At 68.0% G+C, this 14,917-nt stretch overlaps 1 protein-coding gene across 1 annotated transcript; it reads right to left on the bottom strand.

The window, feature by feature from the left end:
• Nucleotides 1-414: 414 nt before the first annotated feature.
• Nucleotides 415-13,769, bottom strand: HCN2 (hyperpolarization activated cyclic nucleotide gated potassium and sodium channel 2). The gene is given in 9 exon segments (XM_035569961.2): nt 415-2,238; nt 2,536-2,700; nt 2,884-3,124; nt 3,408-3,554; nt 3,842-4,060; nt 5,161-5,322; nt 7,307-7,730; nt 13,068-13,540; nt 13,542-13,769. Coding segments are annotated over 9 exon segments (2,991 nt in total). The 3' UTR covers nt 415-1,306.
• Nucleotides 13,770-14,917: the final 1,148 nt, after the last annotated feature.

Below are 14,917 nucleotides of genomic sequence, written 5' to 3'. Positions count from 1 at the left end.
TGAAGCTGGAGTGGGAGCCAGACTCCAACCAGGGCTGCTTGCAGCTGCTCCTTGCGGTTTTAGCCAGGAGCCTCCTCTGGCCTTCCACCCCCACCCTCCTCCCCTGGGGCTGTGTCTGTGGCCCTGCTCCTGCAGCAGCTGCCGCCTGGGGGCCGTGCGCCTACTGCAGCCCCGTGGGGTCCAGCCAGGGCTGGCGGGGAAGGGTTCTGGGAGGAGGCTTTTTGGCCGTGGCACTTTGCTGGCGGGGCAGCAGCTCTTCAAAGGACAGACCTGCCTCCTGCAGCCCAGCCTGGGGCTGTGCCTGCTGGCAGCGCCCGAGCACCGGGAGCACGGCCAGGAGCAGCCGGAGCCGCGGCAGGGAGGGACGGTGCCGAAGGAGAAGCGGAGACGGAGTCGTGCGTAGCTCTGTCAGGTGCTGACGTTTATTGCACAGGATGGGCTGGATGGCAAGGTGGGCGCTGGGAGCGGGGCCCTGTCCCCCCGGCTCTGTGGCTGCAGGGGGGCACGTGGCCCCTCGCTCGGGGGGCACTGCATACATTCAATGTGGAAGGCTCCGGCGTGCCAGGCTGTGCACCCACACCTCCTACATCCCTAGGTGCATGCGTACACTCGGGCACGCCTTTACACGCGCGGTGTGCGCCTTCCCCAGCCTGCCAGCCAGGGGAGCCCAGCGCTGCCTCACCAGCGACTGCCCCCGGGGCACCCCAGGGCTCGGCTCCCCCGGCTCCAGCAGGAGGGAGTGTGGCTGAGCTCGCCCCCAGCCCCAGCGTTGGGCTGGCACCGGGGGCTGGCGTGTGCACGGGGTCTCGCAGTCCCGCGGGCCCCACAACTTACCTCCAGTCCTCGACCGTCACCCCTCGCCATTGCGCTGTGGGAGGGGAGTCAGGGACACGCGGCGGCGCTGGGGCTGGCCAGCGTGCCTAAGCCCCCAGGGAGGTGTCCTGCGGATGCACACATACAGGTTTGTATTCAGGTCATAGATATCATATACAGCGTTGATCACAGGGGATGATGCAGCTGTGGCTTCTGTGGGGCAGCCAGGGGCAGTGGGGCACCCCTGCAGGGAGCAGGAGATGGGGCCAGACTTTGGTCGGAGGTGACAGAGCCCCCAAGCCCCCCACCCCCAGTGGGAGGAAGCCTGGGAGCGGGGCTGGAGGTGGCCGAGGGGGGCAGAGGTGCCCCGGCACGGACGCCTCGGTGGGGATGTGCAGGCTGGGAGCAGCGGACACAGGGCTGGCCGCCCACACCACGGCCCCCCCCGCGCACCCGTCCCCGCGCCTGCCTGGCGGCCGGCGCAGTGCAGAGGTCACAAGTTGGAAGACAGCCTGGATTTGGCCGGGTCCGTGTCGGGCGTGCTGCCCACCGAATCCTTGCGGGCCGCCCCCGAGTCCTGCTGCAGGGCGGGCGGCCCCGCGGGCGCCGGGTGGGACAGGGCCCCCCGCGAGGAGGCCGGGCCCCGCAGCCCGGCCGGGGGCGCCGAGCTCGGCGAGGCGGCGGCCGGGCCCCCGCCGATGGAGGCGCAGGACTCGCGCGCCGAGGCCGGGGGGCTCTGGGTGCTGCCGGCCACCAGCCCGTGGGGCAGGGAGGGCTGCGAAGCCGACAGGGGCCGCGAATCCTGGCTGAGGCTGCCGGTGTGCAGCGCCTGTGTGCTTTTGTGGACGGCCAGCCGCGGGGGCGAGCCGGGCGCCTGCTGCTGGCTCAGGGAGAGCTGGGAGCCCAGCTGCCCCTTGGCACCTCCGTAGGCGAACGTCCGGCTGGCCAGCGGGCTTTGGGATGGCGGGCTGGCGGCGGCGAGGGCGCTGGTGGAGGCGGGCAGGGCGGTCGGCGGCGCCTGGTCCTGCGAGGGCGACGGGTTGGCGTGGGGCGTGGGGGGCTGCGGCTGCTGTGGGGGGCTCTGCTGCAGCAGCACCGGGGAGACAGCGAAGGGGCTGGGCACGGCCTGGGCGTACTGCAAGCGGCGCATCATGCGGGGCGAGCCCAGCGCCATGGAGCCCACCAGCGGGCTGGCCATCTGCGGGCAGAAGCTCATGGCCACGGCTTGCTGGAGGGTGGCGATGGCGGAGGTGACCTGGGGCTGCACCGGGCTGTACATGGCCGTGTGCTGCTGCAGCTCCGCCTGCTGCACCATCTCCCGGTCGTACTTGACGATCTCCTGGATGATCTCGTTCTCCTGATTGTTGAAGACGCCCGAGTTGAGGTCGTGCTGCACTTTGTGAAGCAGGATCGAGTTCTTCTTCCCTGCAGGAAGAGGGGCGGGGTGGGGAGAGCGATGAGCCCCAGTGCTGGGGCTGCACCAGGCCCCCAGCCCCAGCAAGGGCTGTCCTGGCCCCTCGCCACCCATCCCCGTGGCCACCTCCAGGCACTGCCACCCCCCCATCCAAGCACCCCGCAGGGTCCCTGCACCCCAGTGTTCCCATCGCGCCCCTTTGGGCATTTGCCCCCCCGTGGGCACAGGGACAGGCTGCGCCGAGGAGCGGCGCAGGGGGATGTGCCAGCAAGAGGGTCCCCGCACCCTCACAGCCCCCAGAGCCCTACCAATGCGGTCGAGGCGGTCGATGGCCACGGTCTCGAAGGCCCGTCTCATCATGGGGTACTCCTCCAGCACCTCGTTGAAGTTGTCCACAGAGAGCGAGTAGAGGCGGCAGTAGGTGTCTGCCCGGACGCTGGCTGTGCGCCGGCCGCGGGTCAGCAGGCAGATTTCTGAGGAGGGGAGGTGCAACGGTGCCAAAGCCAAAGCCCCGCCAGCAAGAACTGGAAACTGGGCAGGGGGCAGGGGCAAGGGGTGAGAGCCACCGAGCCCAGGGGATCCCAGGGCAGCATGAGCCTCTGGTGCCTCTCACAGACCCTGGAAGGGGAGCCAGGCTCAGGACCCCAAGAGCTCACCTCCAAAGTAGGAGCCGTCAGAGAGTTTCATCTCCTTGTTGCCCTTGGTGAGGATGCTGACCACGCCGTGCTGGATGAAGTACATCTTCTTGCCGATGGTGCCCTCGCGGATGATGTAGTCGCCCGGCTGAAACACCTCAAACTTCAGCTTGGTGAGCATCGCTGTGACAAAGTTGGGGTCCGCGTTGGCAAACAGCGGCATCGAGGCCACCAGCTTGCGGCAGTTGAAGTTCACGATTTCCTGCAGGGGAAGGAGGGGAGGAAGCAGGTGGGGAGGTGGGACACAGTCCCCGGAGGCTGGCTTGCGCACGCAGAGGTGTCAGCACACACAGACACAATTGTGCAAGGACTCAGCCACACTCGGAGCTGCAAAGCCTGAGCCAGAGGTTTGCGCGTGTCCTGCAGGAGTGCTGAGACCTGGAGCCCCCCCTCATGGCTGGGAGCAGGGGTTCCCTGACCACAGCAGGGGTCAGGGCAGGGGCCCCTTCCTCCCAGCTGCCACCCTCCAGCCCCCAGGACCATACCTCGCGCAGGGGCTCGTTGAGCTCCCCCAGGATGCTGTCCTCATCGAACATCTTGCCCTGGTAGCGATGCTCGTAGTAATCGTGGATCTTCTGGCGGAAGTCGGCGGGCAGCTTGTGGAAGGACATGTACTGCTCCACCTGCTTGTACTGCGCGGACAGGGAGGGTGGCAGCGTCAGCCGGGTTGGGGTCCTGCGCTGCTGGGTCCAGCCCCACCGCCCCGTCCACAGCGGGCAGAGCAGCCCCAGCCCCAGCCCCAGCCCCGGCTGCACTCGGAGCCCTCACCCTGCTCGGCTGCACCCGCAGGCACCCACGCACAGGGCGGGGGGGGGGTGGGGGGGTGGGTGGAGGGGGAGTGGGTCTGCACCAGGTGGGCACAGGACAGGAACCGTGGTCCCAATCCTGCCCAGTCCCAGCCAGTCCCACCCAGCCCTACCTTCTCCTGGTACTGGCGCCGGGAGGAGTCCAGCGACTGGATGAGGGCCGTGGCGTGGCCGATGAACATGGCGTAGCAGGTGGCCCCCACGATCATGCTCAGCATTGTCAGCCAGATGTCCGTCATGCTCTCGGGCGCCTGCTTCCCGTAGCCGATGCAGAGCATGTGGCTCATCGACTTGAAGAGGGCGAAGGAGTACAGCTCGCTCCAGGAGTCGTTCTGCAGCACCGGAGAGCGCAGCAGTCAGCCCCGGGGGCGCGCAGCTGCGTGCGGGTGTGAGTACTCGCACACGTGGGTACAAAGCGCGGCCCTGGCTCAGTCCTCCGCTTGCAGGTCCCAGCAGCGCTAAGCAATATGATTTTTGTTGTTTGCTTTTTTCCTGGCAGTCTCACCGCGCAGGTGAGATCCAAACAAATCCAAACACCAGGCACCAGCTGGGTTGGCAGCGGTCCCGCCGCGCTCTGCTCCCTTCACAGCACCCACCAGACTGGAGGGTTTCTGCACCTCGCTGTCCTGCCTGGCTTCGCTTCAGCTCGGCAGCCGTTCTGCATGTTTTACGCTGCTCTACAAACACGCAGAGAGCCCCTGCGAAGCGCCGTGCAGGGCCCAAGCCCCGATGGCCTGGCAGTTGCGTTCTCACAGCACTGCCTGGGGGCCCCCTGCCCAGCTGGGGATGGGACGGGCGGGGGGCTGCAGGGCTGGCCGCGCACAAAGCCTCGGTTCCCCTCGAGAACGGACGTGGCGGTGAAGAGGAGAGTGAGATGGGGAGCAGAGGACAGGCAGGAAGGCAGGCAGGGAGGGAAAGTAGCACAGGGATAGAAACCCGGCAGAACGGAAGGGATGAATGGTGAGAGAGCAGGATGAAGATGAGCCTGTACCAGGGCTGAGATTGCAGGGAGCAATTAGCAATGTGTCCCATTATTTATTAATAGCAGCTTTGTTGCTAATGAGAAGGGGATGGAGGCAGGGGACAGGGGCAGAGCCACATCAGCATCTTCCTCCTGCTGGCGATCGATTCCTCCCCACGTCCTGAGAGCCGTCGTGCTCTGCCAGGGCGAGCGGCCCTGGGGCGAGCGTGTCCCTGGGCCCGGACCCCCAGGAGCTGGACGGCCCCTTGGGGAGGGCAGCACCCGGAAACCACCAGGCTGCCAGGGGCACAGGACGGGGGGATGGATTTGTCTGAAACTGGGATGGGATTTCCATAAGGCAATCCCTGCCTTGTGCCTTCATCCCCGCTGAACTGCAGGGATGGCTTTGCGGGGGTGTCTGTGTCCCCAGGGCCGCCCAGACCAGGGCGCACTGTGCCCCCCAGCACTCACCACCATCCCGTTGATGGAGACCCAGCAGTTCTGGGGGAAATCCTGCAGCATGGGCACGAGGAACTGGAGGCAGCCGTCCCAGTGGCACAGCAGCAGCATCATGCCGATGAGGTTGATGATCCTCATCACGGCGCTCGCCAGGTCGTAAGTCATGTGGAAAATCTGCAGGGGCCGGGGCACAAAGGCGGCCGCGTGAGTGCGGGACCGGGACTGTCCTGGCCAGCCCCAGCCACTGCCCGGCCCCGCTGAGGGGGGCTCTCGGAGCAGGGGGGGTTTTGCCCTCCCACCCCCCAGCAGCTTCCACCCTGCAGCTCGCCCATGCCCAGGGACCGCTGCTCCCTCACAGATGTCCCTGGATGAACGAAGCGCGACCAGCCCCGTTGTCACCCACAAGTGGCTGCCTCCAGCATGAGCCTGTTGCAGGTCCAGCCCCGAGCAGCCAGCCCCAGCCCCAGCCCCTGCTCACAGCACGTCGTTAGCTGGGCGCAGGGTGCAGGACGCAGCCGCAGCTGCAAACACCTGTGGGGGCTGAGCCCCCTGCAGCACAGCCCCAGCTGCCCTGACACCGATGGGGTCGGGCACAGAGCGGGGCTGCGAGGCAGAACACCGCCCGCATCCTGTGGCACGAGGCTCAACCTGCACGGCCTCGGCCAAAACAGCCATTAACGGCCCCAGTCCTCCCCAAGGCAGCCGCGCTCCTGCTGCCTATTTATAGCCGGCGGGGTGCCTGCGAGCCACAGCGCCGGGAAGCGCGGGTGGCTGCGGGCTTTGATCAGGATAAGACGGCTCGCGGTGCTCAGCGAGAGCCGAGGGCTCCTGGCCCCGGGGGAGGAAGGAGCGGGGCCGTCCCTGGGCTCAGCACGAGGTGGCATTGACGGAGACGGCCCAAGGTGCCCCCGGCAGAGCCCCCGGCTGGGGCGGGTGCAGGGGGAGCTGACCACGGGTGCAGAGGGACCCAGCCCCCGGCCCTCATACGCGGCTGCTCCTTGCCCTGCGTGCCCTCACTGCTCCGAGCCTCCTGGTCACAGCCTTGCGTGTCCCCAGTGCCTCTCACCCCTGGGTGCACACAGTGGGGGAAAGGGAAAAAGTCTTAGGACTTGTTCCTTCTCCTTTAAACTTTTTTTTTTTTTAAGTTGAATTCAAGAAGCAAAAAAGAAGTAAAATTAAATACCCCCCAGTCTTCCTCCTGCTGCAGCTACAAGGCTGGAGCCCCACAGCATCACACAGAGCAGCTGGCACAGCAAGGGCACAGCAAAGGCAGGACAAGGGCACAGCAAAGTCACAGCAGCCTCTGCACCCAACCCTGGGGTCTGAGGCTGCTCATCCCAGCACGTGGGGGGACACTGGGACATGGGGCTTGCAGGAGGCGCTTGCAGCAGAGCCCAGCCCTCGAGGAGGGTGCAGGAGGGAGCAGGCAGGCTGGGATCTGGGGCCTGGGGATGAGCGAGGCAGAGGAGGGTGCGAAGGCAGCTCCCCCCCCTCCAGGCACGCGCGCAGAGCCAGCGCCGTGCTGCAGCGAGCACCTGCACAGCCGCATCCATCGGGGCTGTCAGAGGCTGCAGCCCACGCGCCGCAGCCACGCGGCGAAGCTGAGCACGCCACATCCAGGCACAAAGGCACAGCCCCTGCAGCCCCTGCAGCCCCCCCAGCATCCTGCCTCCCGCCCTGCCCCGAGGTCGGCGGCTCCTGCAGCGCCTGCAGCCCCCTAGGGCCCCGGTGGGGAGGGGGCAGTGGGAAGGAGCCCCCCGGCCACAGGTGGGGTGTAGCAGGATGCTGCTGAGCTGCTGGTGGGCACGGGGAGTGCCACCTGCCAGCATGGGGTGCTGTCACCCATGGGGTGTCCCCACGGACACACAGACAGGCATGCACACGCACGTGTACTCACAGGGCACAGCTCAGCGGCCCCAAGGAGCTCGGTGCTGCAGCAGACTCAGAGCGCGCCCACGTCCCGGTGTCACACTGGGGACACGGGAGGACGCTGCCAGCTGTTGGCCCCATACCCCCGTCCGCCCCCAAGCTCGTGGGACTGTTCCCATTCTCCATCCCAGAGACGATGCCGCAGAGACCCCGCTGATGGTTTGGGCTCCCCAAGCCCCCGGAGGGGGCCGGGCTGGGCCCCCCCACCCGGCACCATGCAGCCCCTTACCTCCTCCCACTGGTGGATGTAGCGGATGAGGCGGGAGAGGCGGAGGAGCCGCAGCAGGCTGAGGATCTTGGTGAAGCGGACGATGCGGAGGGCGCGGGCTGTCTTGTACACCTCCGAGTCTATGCCCTTCTCCACAATGAGGAAGACGTAGTCCACAGGGATGGAGGAGACAAAGTCCACCACGAACCAGGTCTTGAGGTACTTCTTCTTGATCCTCTCAGGGTCCAGGATGATCTCCGTGTTGTCCTCAATGACGATCCCCGTTCGGAAGTTCAGCACCAGGTCCATCAGGAAGAAGGTGTCGGAGACCACGTTGAACACGATCCAGGGCGCCGTGGTCTCCTCCTTGAAGAAGGTGATGCCCACGGGAATGATGATCAGGTTGCCCACCATGAAGAGCAGCATTGTGAAGTCCCAGTAAAACCTGGGGGAGGACGGAGGATGCTGGCACCCCGCGGCCCCCACGGGACCCGTGGCTGCAGCACTGCCCGACGCCCCTCCCAGGCACTGCCACATCCATGCGTGGCCCCGTCCGGCCACCAGAGCCGTGACGGGTGGCAGGACCCGTGTCACTGCTGTACCCTAGGGGATGGGCCACCCCGGTGTCACCCCTCCGCTCACCCCAGGGAGCACAGCCCTGCGCCTGATCCTGCGGGCCCGGGTCCAGGTAGGGCCGTGTGGGCGCAGGATGAGGCCTGGGGCTGCAGGGGGCTCTTGGTGCTGTGCTCCTTTTGCTGGTGGTCTGCCTGCAGCCCGACAGGCCCCGGAGCAAGGGGGGGAGACAAAGCCGGGCACTGCTGGGGAGACCCCTGGCTGGGGAGCCGCTGCGGGACGGGTGGGGGGGCAGCTGGGGACCCCCGACCCCCCCACCCCGGGGGCAGCATGCGGGTGAGCCGGGCCGGCTCTGTGCCAGCACCTCCCGGGGGGGGACCCTGCACGGGGGGGACACACAGCAGAGCCCGGCCCGGGGGGGGGCTGCGGGAGCGGACGAGCACGTACAACTGCAGCTGGAGGCAGCGCCGCCCGCAGCCGGGGGGGGCACCGGGGGGGGCACAGCCGGGGGGGGCATGGCCGGGCGCCTCCGCCGCACGTCTGCACCGTGACCTTCCTGAGCACCGGCAAGGTCACGGCAGGACCGGGGGAGGCCCCGGGCACGGAGCCCCCCGAGCCCCCGGCGCAGCCCCGGGCACAGTCCCCAGGGCACCCCCGCACCCGGCCCCTGCCCTTTCCCAATGACACCGTGCCCGAGTGAGCCGCTGCCATGGCAACCGCGAGTGATGTCACCGCTGCACAGGCATGACGTCACACGCGGGGCCGGCTCCTGGGTGCCCTCCGCAAGCTGCCAGCTGGGGGGGGGGGGGCACGGCACAGCACAGCACGGCACGGTATGGCACGGCTCGGTATGGCACAGCACGGCGCTCCCCTGGGAACAGAGGGCAGCTGGGGGGCACTGAGGCCCCCCTGAGACCCCCGGCAGGACCCCGAGGTGCCGCAGAGCCGGCCACAAGCCTCCCCCTGGCTCATGCCAAGGCCCCCCCGCACCAAGCAAGCCCCAGGGGGCATCGGCCACGCCGAGCCGTGAGGAACAGAGACCGAGCAACTGCGCCAGCCGGGCACAGCCCTGCACCGGCTCAGGAGCCTGCGCAACCCCACGGGGCCAGAACCTGGGGGACCAAGGGAGATGACACGGCCCCCATCGCCCCCCAGCACACACAAACGGGGCTGATCCTCGGGCAATCTCTTAGGAGGCCCGGCTGCGACGCCAACACTTTGTTCCTTGGAGGGCAGTGCGTGCACGGAAGAAAAGATCCAGTCCAGGCTGCTAAAAATAGCTGAAAACAAATTAATTAGGATCCTTGCCCCCCCTTTACTTCTGACCTAGTTGAACCACAGTGATGGTGACAGGAGACACTGAAGGCCTCAGAGCAGGGATGGCCGTTGTCCCCCTGCACAGCTCACCCCAGGCCTGGCACAACAGCCCCAGCCGGGCGGCTGCGGAGCCGTGGCAGAGCCCCGTCCTGCCCCGTCCCCAGCAGGAGGGGAGGGCAGGGAGACCCTTGGACCCCTCCGGGTGGCAGCACCCAGGCAAGACACCGGGGACATCCCCGCTCAGCCCCATCACCCAAGCACAGAGCTCTGGCGGCTCCTGGGGATGACCCGTCCGCCTCCGTGCCACGCATCGCTCCCCGTTAGCCTAATCCAGTTGACCAGGACGCTGCTGGGGCTGAGCTCGGTGCACCGGGGCCTGGCGGGCTTTGCAAAGTTGTAAGAAATACTCAGAGCCTAAAATAACGAGGTCACGCACAGAAGTGGGTTAAGAAGCCACCTGCAGAAGTTCAGCCCCAGCAGAGGCAGAGCAGCGGGTGCGGTGCCAAACACCCGCACACACCCAAACCACGCAGCCGGGGCAAGTCAGCGGCGCTGCTCTCCCCAGAAGCTTGTCACCGTGCGGTCCCTGGGGCTGGGGCTTCAGGCTTTGCAAAATGTCAAGGACACAAACCTGTAAAATCACCCTGGGACAGACAGCCCCAGCCTTTTTTCCTGATGAGTAAGCTGTGGCTTTTTGCCATCTCTCAGGTCTGCGTGCCCCACATTAATCCCGCGGAGTGGGCGCACAGTTCCCGTCACTGTCACCAGAGATAACAGCAGCAGCAGGCTCATCAGCAGGCACAGAGCGGTGGCATTCACAGTGTCCCCACCGGGAGCAGCGGCAGGCTGCCAAGCCCAGGACCCGCTCTGCGGGGCCGCGAAGCAGCCAGGGCAGCCACCCGGGCGGCAGCAGCGCCACGGACACGGCTTTACACCGGGAGGAGGGCGGCAGCCAGGACCTGCACCTGCCCTGGACATGTCCTTGCCCCGCGCTGGGGCAGGGACCACCTCCCGCGGCAGCGCCCTGTGGCGTGGGCTCAGCCCCGGGCCAGCCGCAGCGCTGCGGGTGCTGGGTGCGGGAGGCCGGGCTCGCCCGCGGCAGGCAGCCCCTCGGCCGTCACGGCACCACCACCACCACTGAATCATCCGCTGCCTGCAGCTCGCATTACTAATGCAGCCGGCAGCTCCAGGTTGGATCCTGCTTCCCGGGCTGGATCCTCCCTCCTGGGCTGGATCCTGCTTCCAGGCTTATGCAAGTCTCCGGTGGCAAGGGAAGGGGAAGGGAGGGAGCGCGGCGGCACAGCGCCCCTAACCCGTCACCCACCTCCCTGGGAAGCCCCGGCCCCGCTGCACGAGCCACCGCGCTCCCTCTGGGTGCTTGGCCTTGGGCGCGAGGCTTCATATCCCGCAGGGCACCAGCGCCTGTCCCCGCACAGCCCTAAAGGGCTGCGAGGACGCAATCTGGGCCAGTGACATGCCCAAAGTCCCTGCAAAGCTAGGGCTAGATACAGGCCTGATCCTGGCTCCAAACCCCGCTCCAGGAGCGCTACCCGAGCTGCAGAAACACCAGCAGAAACAACGGCAAAGTCAATGCTTGCCTTTTTTTCCTCCCATCACTAAAGACCAGAAGTGGAGAAGATGGGCAAGGAGACTGAACAAAGCACCCAGGAATGAGGGGGCTCTGCTCAACGTTGTCTACTTCAGCCCACAATTTGCAAGGTTCTTTTACCAGGTTTGCAACTCGGGATCTCAAACAGCCACCCATGCTGCTTCCTAATAACTCAATATTTATGGAAATAGCGACTTTCCTTCCTGGAGCAAGCATGCCCTTGAATTTCGCATGAATAATCGCGGTGCTGCATCCAGGAGGAGACAGGATCTCTAAATGACTCCTATTATGAAATGATGTCACATATGCAGATGGGTAATGATTTTATCTTAAGATGGGAAAATGGGCTTTGCAGGGCAAATGCGGATGGGTTCATATCCATTAGCATTACTAGATAAATGATGTATTTTTTTTAAGGCAGGAATAATGTGAAATACACAGACACATGTCCTAAACACACACGAGTGGAGTGGACTCCTCGCTGCTGGGCTCCCAGCCCTACGTTGAGCTGATCTTGTTTATTTCCACATTTGTAGACTGGGCTAATGCATTGGTTCTCCTTGCAGCTCCTCCCCGCTGAGCAGGGAACTCTTCTACGCCACTTGCAGCATCACAGCATGGGCAGCGGCTCTTCTCCCGTGGGTTTGGAGTCGTGGCAGAGGCTCCAGGAGGGGATGGAGCCGCAGTGGGACAGGGTGACCCCCCCAAGGTCGCCTGCAGGGAGGCCCCATGCTCCAGCAGCACCGCGGCGCTGCTGGCTCCGCGTTGGCCATGGAGCCAGGCAGGCTGTCACCCCGATGCAGTCAGCATGGGGCCACATCGCCACACCGCTCCTAGAGGTCCCGCGGCCGCGCAAGGTGAGCAGGGCACTCACCAGCTCCCCGGGAACCCCCACGGGTGGCAGGGGACCCTCCTGGCACAGGGACGCTGCGCTGGCTGCCACAGCAGGGACTGAGGAGCTCCCGCTGGAACAGTAATGCCCTCGTGCCCGGCTAAGACCAGGCGTCGCTCACAGCCCGGCCCTGCAGCAGAGCTGGTCCGCAACTGGGAACATGAGCAGAAACCTGTGCGGGCTCCCAACGGGAATGTCTGGTGTGAGGGTGAGGGACCCTGAGTGCGAGGTCAGCCCTGGAGAGGAGGCTGGAGGCCTCCAGCTGCTCCTCCACACGCCTCGGAAGATGCCAGAGCAGCACAGGAGCTGCTCACAAGGCCAGGATGCCGGAGCTGCAGGCGCTGGTCCCTGCCCCAAGCCTGCCCAGCCAGCACAGAGCCTCACCGCCCGCAGCCACCTCCTCTGCCCGGGGACTTCTGAGCTCTCACCTGAGGGCTCACCCGCAGCCCCCACACCCTGCACCGCTCTCCTGCATGGGGGTGAAGCCCCCTTGAGCACTAGAAGAGGGACAGAATGACTTGGGCCTGAGCCACTCACTGCCTCCCGGCCTCTGGCTAAGGGCCCCCAGCCCCCTTGGGGTCACCAGACCATGGGCTCCTGACGGCCCCGATCTCGGCCACCAGTCCCCAGAAGGGCTGCACCGCTTGCCCCCAGTATGTCCCTTCTGGCAGCCCCCACCCAGCCCATTCACCACCGATCTCTCCCCAGGGCTCAGAGGGGGGAGACGGAAAGGAGGGGGTGCTGCAGCACCTTTCTCCCAGCCGCAAAGGCTGGACCTTGGGGACCTGGCCCTCTGGGGAGCGAGATGAATCCCTCAAACTCCTTGAATCTTAGGGATGGGATCTGGCCTCCCGGTGGGAAGGGGAACCTTGACAAAGCTCTGCAGGTCTCCCAGCCCAGGCCTCAGGGCCCTGGGACCCCAGGGGCAAGCGTGACTCCTTCCCCCGTGACAGCTTTAGGGCCCAAAGCCTGGTGGGAGTCTCCAGAGCATCCTCGCTGGGCCGAGCCGTTCCGAGGCCCTGGGAAGGACAAGGGGATGTCCTTGGCCGAGCACCCCGCTCGGGGGGCAGCGGGCTCCCGGCACCCCCGGGTCGCTGCGCTGGGGAGGGGGGTGCCCAGCCGCCAGCCCCTCCCTGCACACACGCGGGCTGCGCCTTCCACCTCCGGCGCGGCTCAAGGTGCCCTCTCCAGGGCACGGCTCGGCCCTGCCCCAGCCGCGGGCCCCGCTCGCCCCCTCCCCGCCGCCGCCGGAGCCCCCCCGCCCCGCGCAGCCCCCGCAGGGGCCGGGGATGCTCGGGGCCGGCGGCGCTGCCCCGGGGGGCGCAGCCCCGGAGCTCCGGGGGCCCCGCGGAGCCCGGGCGCGGTGCGGGCGCCCCCGGCGCGGCTCGCACCTGAAGTCGCTGTAGGGGTGGATGATCCAGGCCCCCGCCGACTTGACGCGCTCCTGCTCCCGCTCCACCGCCTTCTGGGAGCCGAACATCCGCAGCGAGAACTTGTTGACGCCGGGCTGGAGCATGGCCCCGAACTGCCGCTGCATGAAGCTGGCCTGGCTCCCGCGGGCCTCCTCGCCCGCATCGTCGCCCTCCTCGGCCGCCTTGGCCCCGCCGGGGGATGCGCCGCCGCCGCCGCAGGAGAAGGAGACCTTGGGCTCGCGGGGCGGCTCCGCGCCGGGGCTGCGCGGCGGCTCCCCGCGGCGGCACTCGCCGTTCGGGGACCCCTTCCCGCCGCGGCCCCGCGGCCGCCCCCCGACCCCGCCGCCGCGCTTCGCCCCCTCGGCCGCCGCCGCCGCCGCCGCCGCCGCCGCCGCCTCCTCCTCGGCCGCCGCCTCCCCGCCCGCCGCGCCGCGGCCCGCCCGCATCCTGCCGCTGCCGCCGCCGAGGCCACCGGCGGCCGAGTGGCGCCCGCCGCCGCGCCGGGGGCGGGCCGGGGGCGGGCCGGGGGCGGGCACCGGGGCCGGGCCGGCTCCGCAGCTCCCCCCGCCGGCGCGGCCCCCGCCGGCCGCGGGGCCCCGCTCCCCCCCGACGGCACCGGCCGCTCCCCGCGTCCCGGTCCCCCGGCGCCGCCGGGCCGGGAGCTGCCCCCGGGGCGCGCATCCCCCGCGGGGCTCCCGCCGCTCGGCGCGCCCCGGGCCCGTCCTTCCCCGACGGCTCCGCCGCTCAGCCCCGAGCAGCCGGCCGGGGCAGCGGCCGGGACCCGCCGCGGGGGCAGAGGCTCCCGAGCGCCACGAACGGGCTCCGGGAGCGGCGGCGGCGGCGAAGCCCCGGGGAGCGCACGGCCCCGGAGCCGGCCCGGGGCAGCGAGCGGGGCGCGGGCACCACCTGGTGCTCGCCGCGCAAAAACGCACCCGGGGGTGCCCCGGAGCCGCGGCCTCGGCCCCCGCACCCTGCCCCTGCCTCGGAGCCCCCCGGCGCCTCCCAGCGCCCTCCGCAAGCAGCGGCCAATCTCCAAAACGCCTCCGAGTGCGAAGCCCCCGCCTGCCCAGGTCCCGCCCGGCCCTGCAGGGACGCGAAGCGCTCCGGGAGCCGGCGCCGCGTCCTCGCTTCGGCGGGAGGCTGCAGGCACCGGGGCGAGCGGGCGGCACCGGCGGGAGCCGGGTGCTCGGGGCCGGCCCCTGCCGCCCGGTGTCGGCCCCGCAGCTCCCGGCAGGGAGCAGCACGGGGCCGCTCCCCCCCCCGGCTCCCCGGCCGCTGCCAGCCCCGCCGAACAAAAGGCACAAGCAGGGCTTTGTGCCGGGGCGGGCAGGCCCCCTAATCCTCATCGAGGAAATTAAGCCACGCATTGATTTTTATTTTTCTTTTTTTCATCACCCGCGAGCCCGGGGCCGGCGGTGCCAGGGCTTGCATAACCCGCCGACGTGCAGCAGGACCGCGCCGCCCCGGGGCCACCGGAGCAGTTACCGGCTGCTGCTGCTCCCGGGGCCAGGCCCCCCGCCCGTGACCCCCCAGGCGGGGAGAAGCAGCTCCTGGTGCAAAGGGAGCCCAGCTGCACGGCCCCCCACAGGATGGGGAGCCCCTACCGCATCCTCTCTGCAGGAACCCCGCTGCACGCAAAGGAAGCGGATGGAGGCCTTGCAACCATGTTTTGCCCCCCAGGAAAGAACAGGGAAAAGAAAGAAATTGCTTAGAGAGGTGAGAGACGTGCAAGCAGCAAACTCAGATGCTGCAGTCTCTGCTCCTGGGGGTCAAGTCAGCAGAGAACCTTCACTGCTGCCACAGTCTCCTCTTCAGCCTGGCCTCACACC

Source organism: Cygnus atratus, chromosome 26 (assembly GCF_013377495.2).
Source record: "Cygnus atratus isolate AKBS03 ecotype Queensland, Australia chromosome 26, CAtr_DNAZoo_HiC_assembly, whole genome shotgun sequence".
Taxonomy (NCBI): Eukaryota; Metazoa; Chordata; class Aves; order Anseriformes; family Anatidae; genus Cygnus; species Cygnus atratus.
Note: the sequence above shows the minus strand (reverse complement) of the source record. Positions and strands in the feature narration are given on the sequence as shown.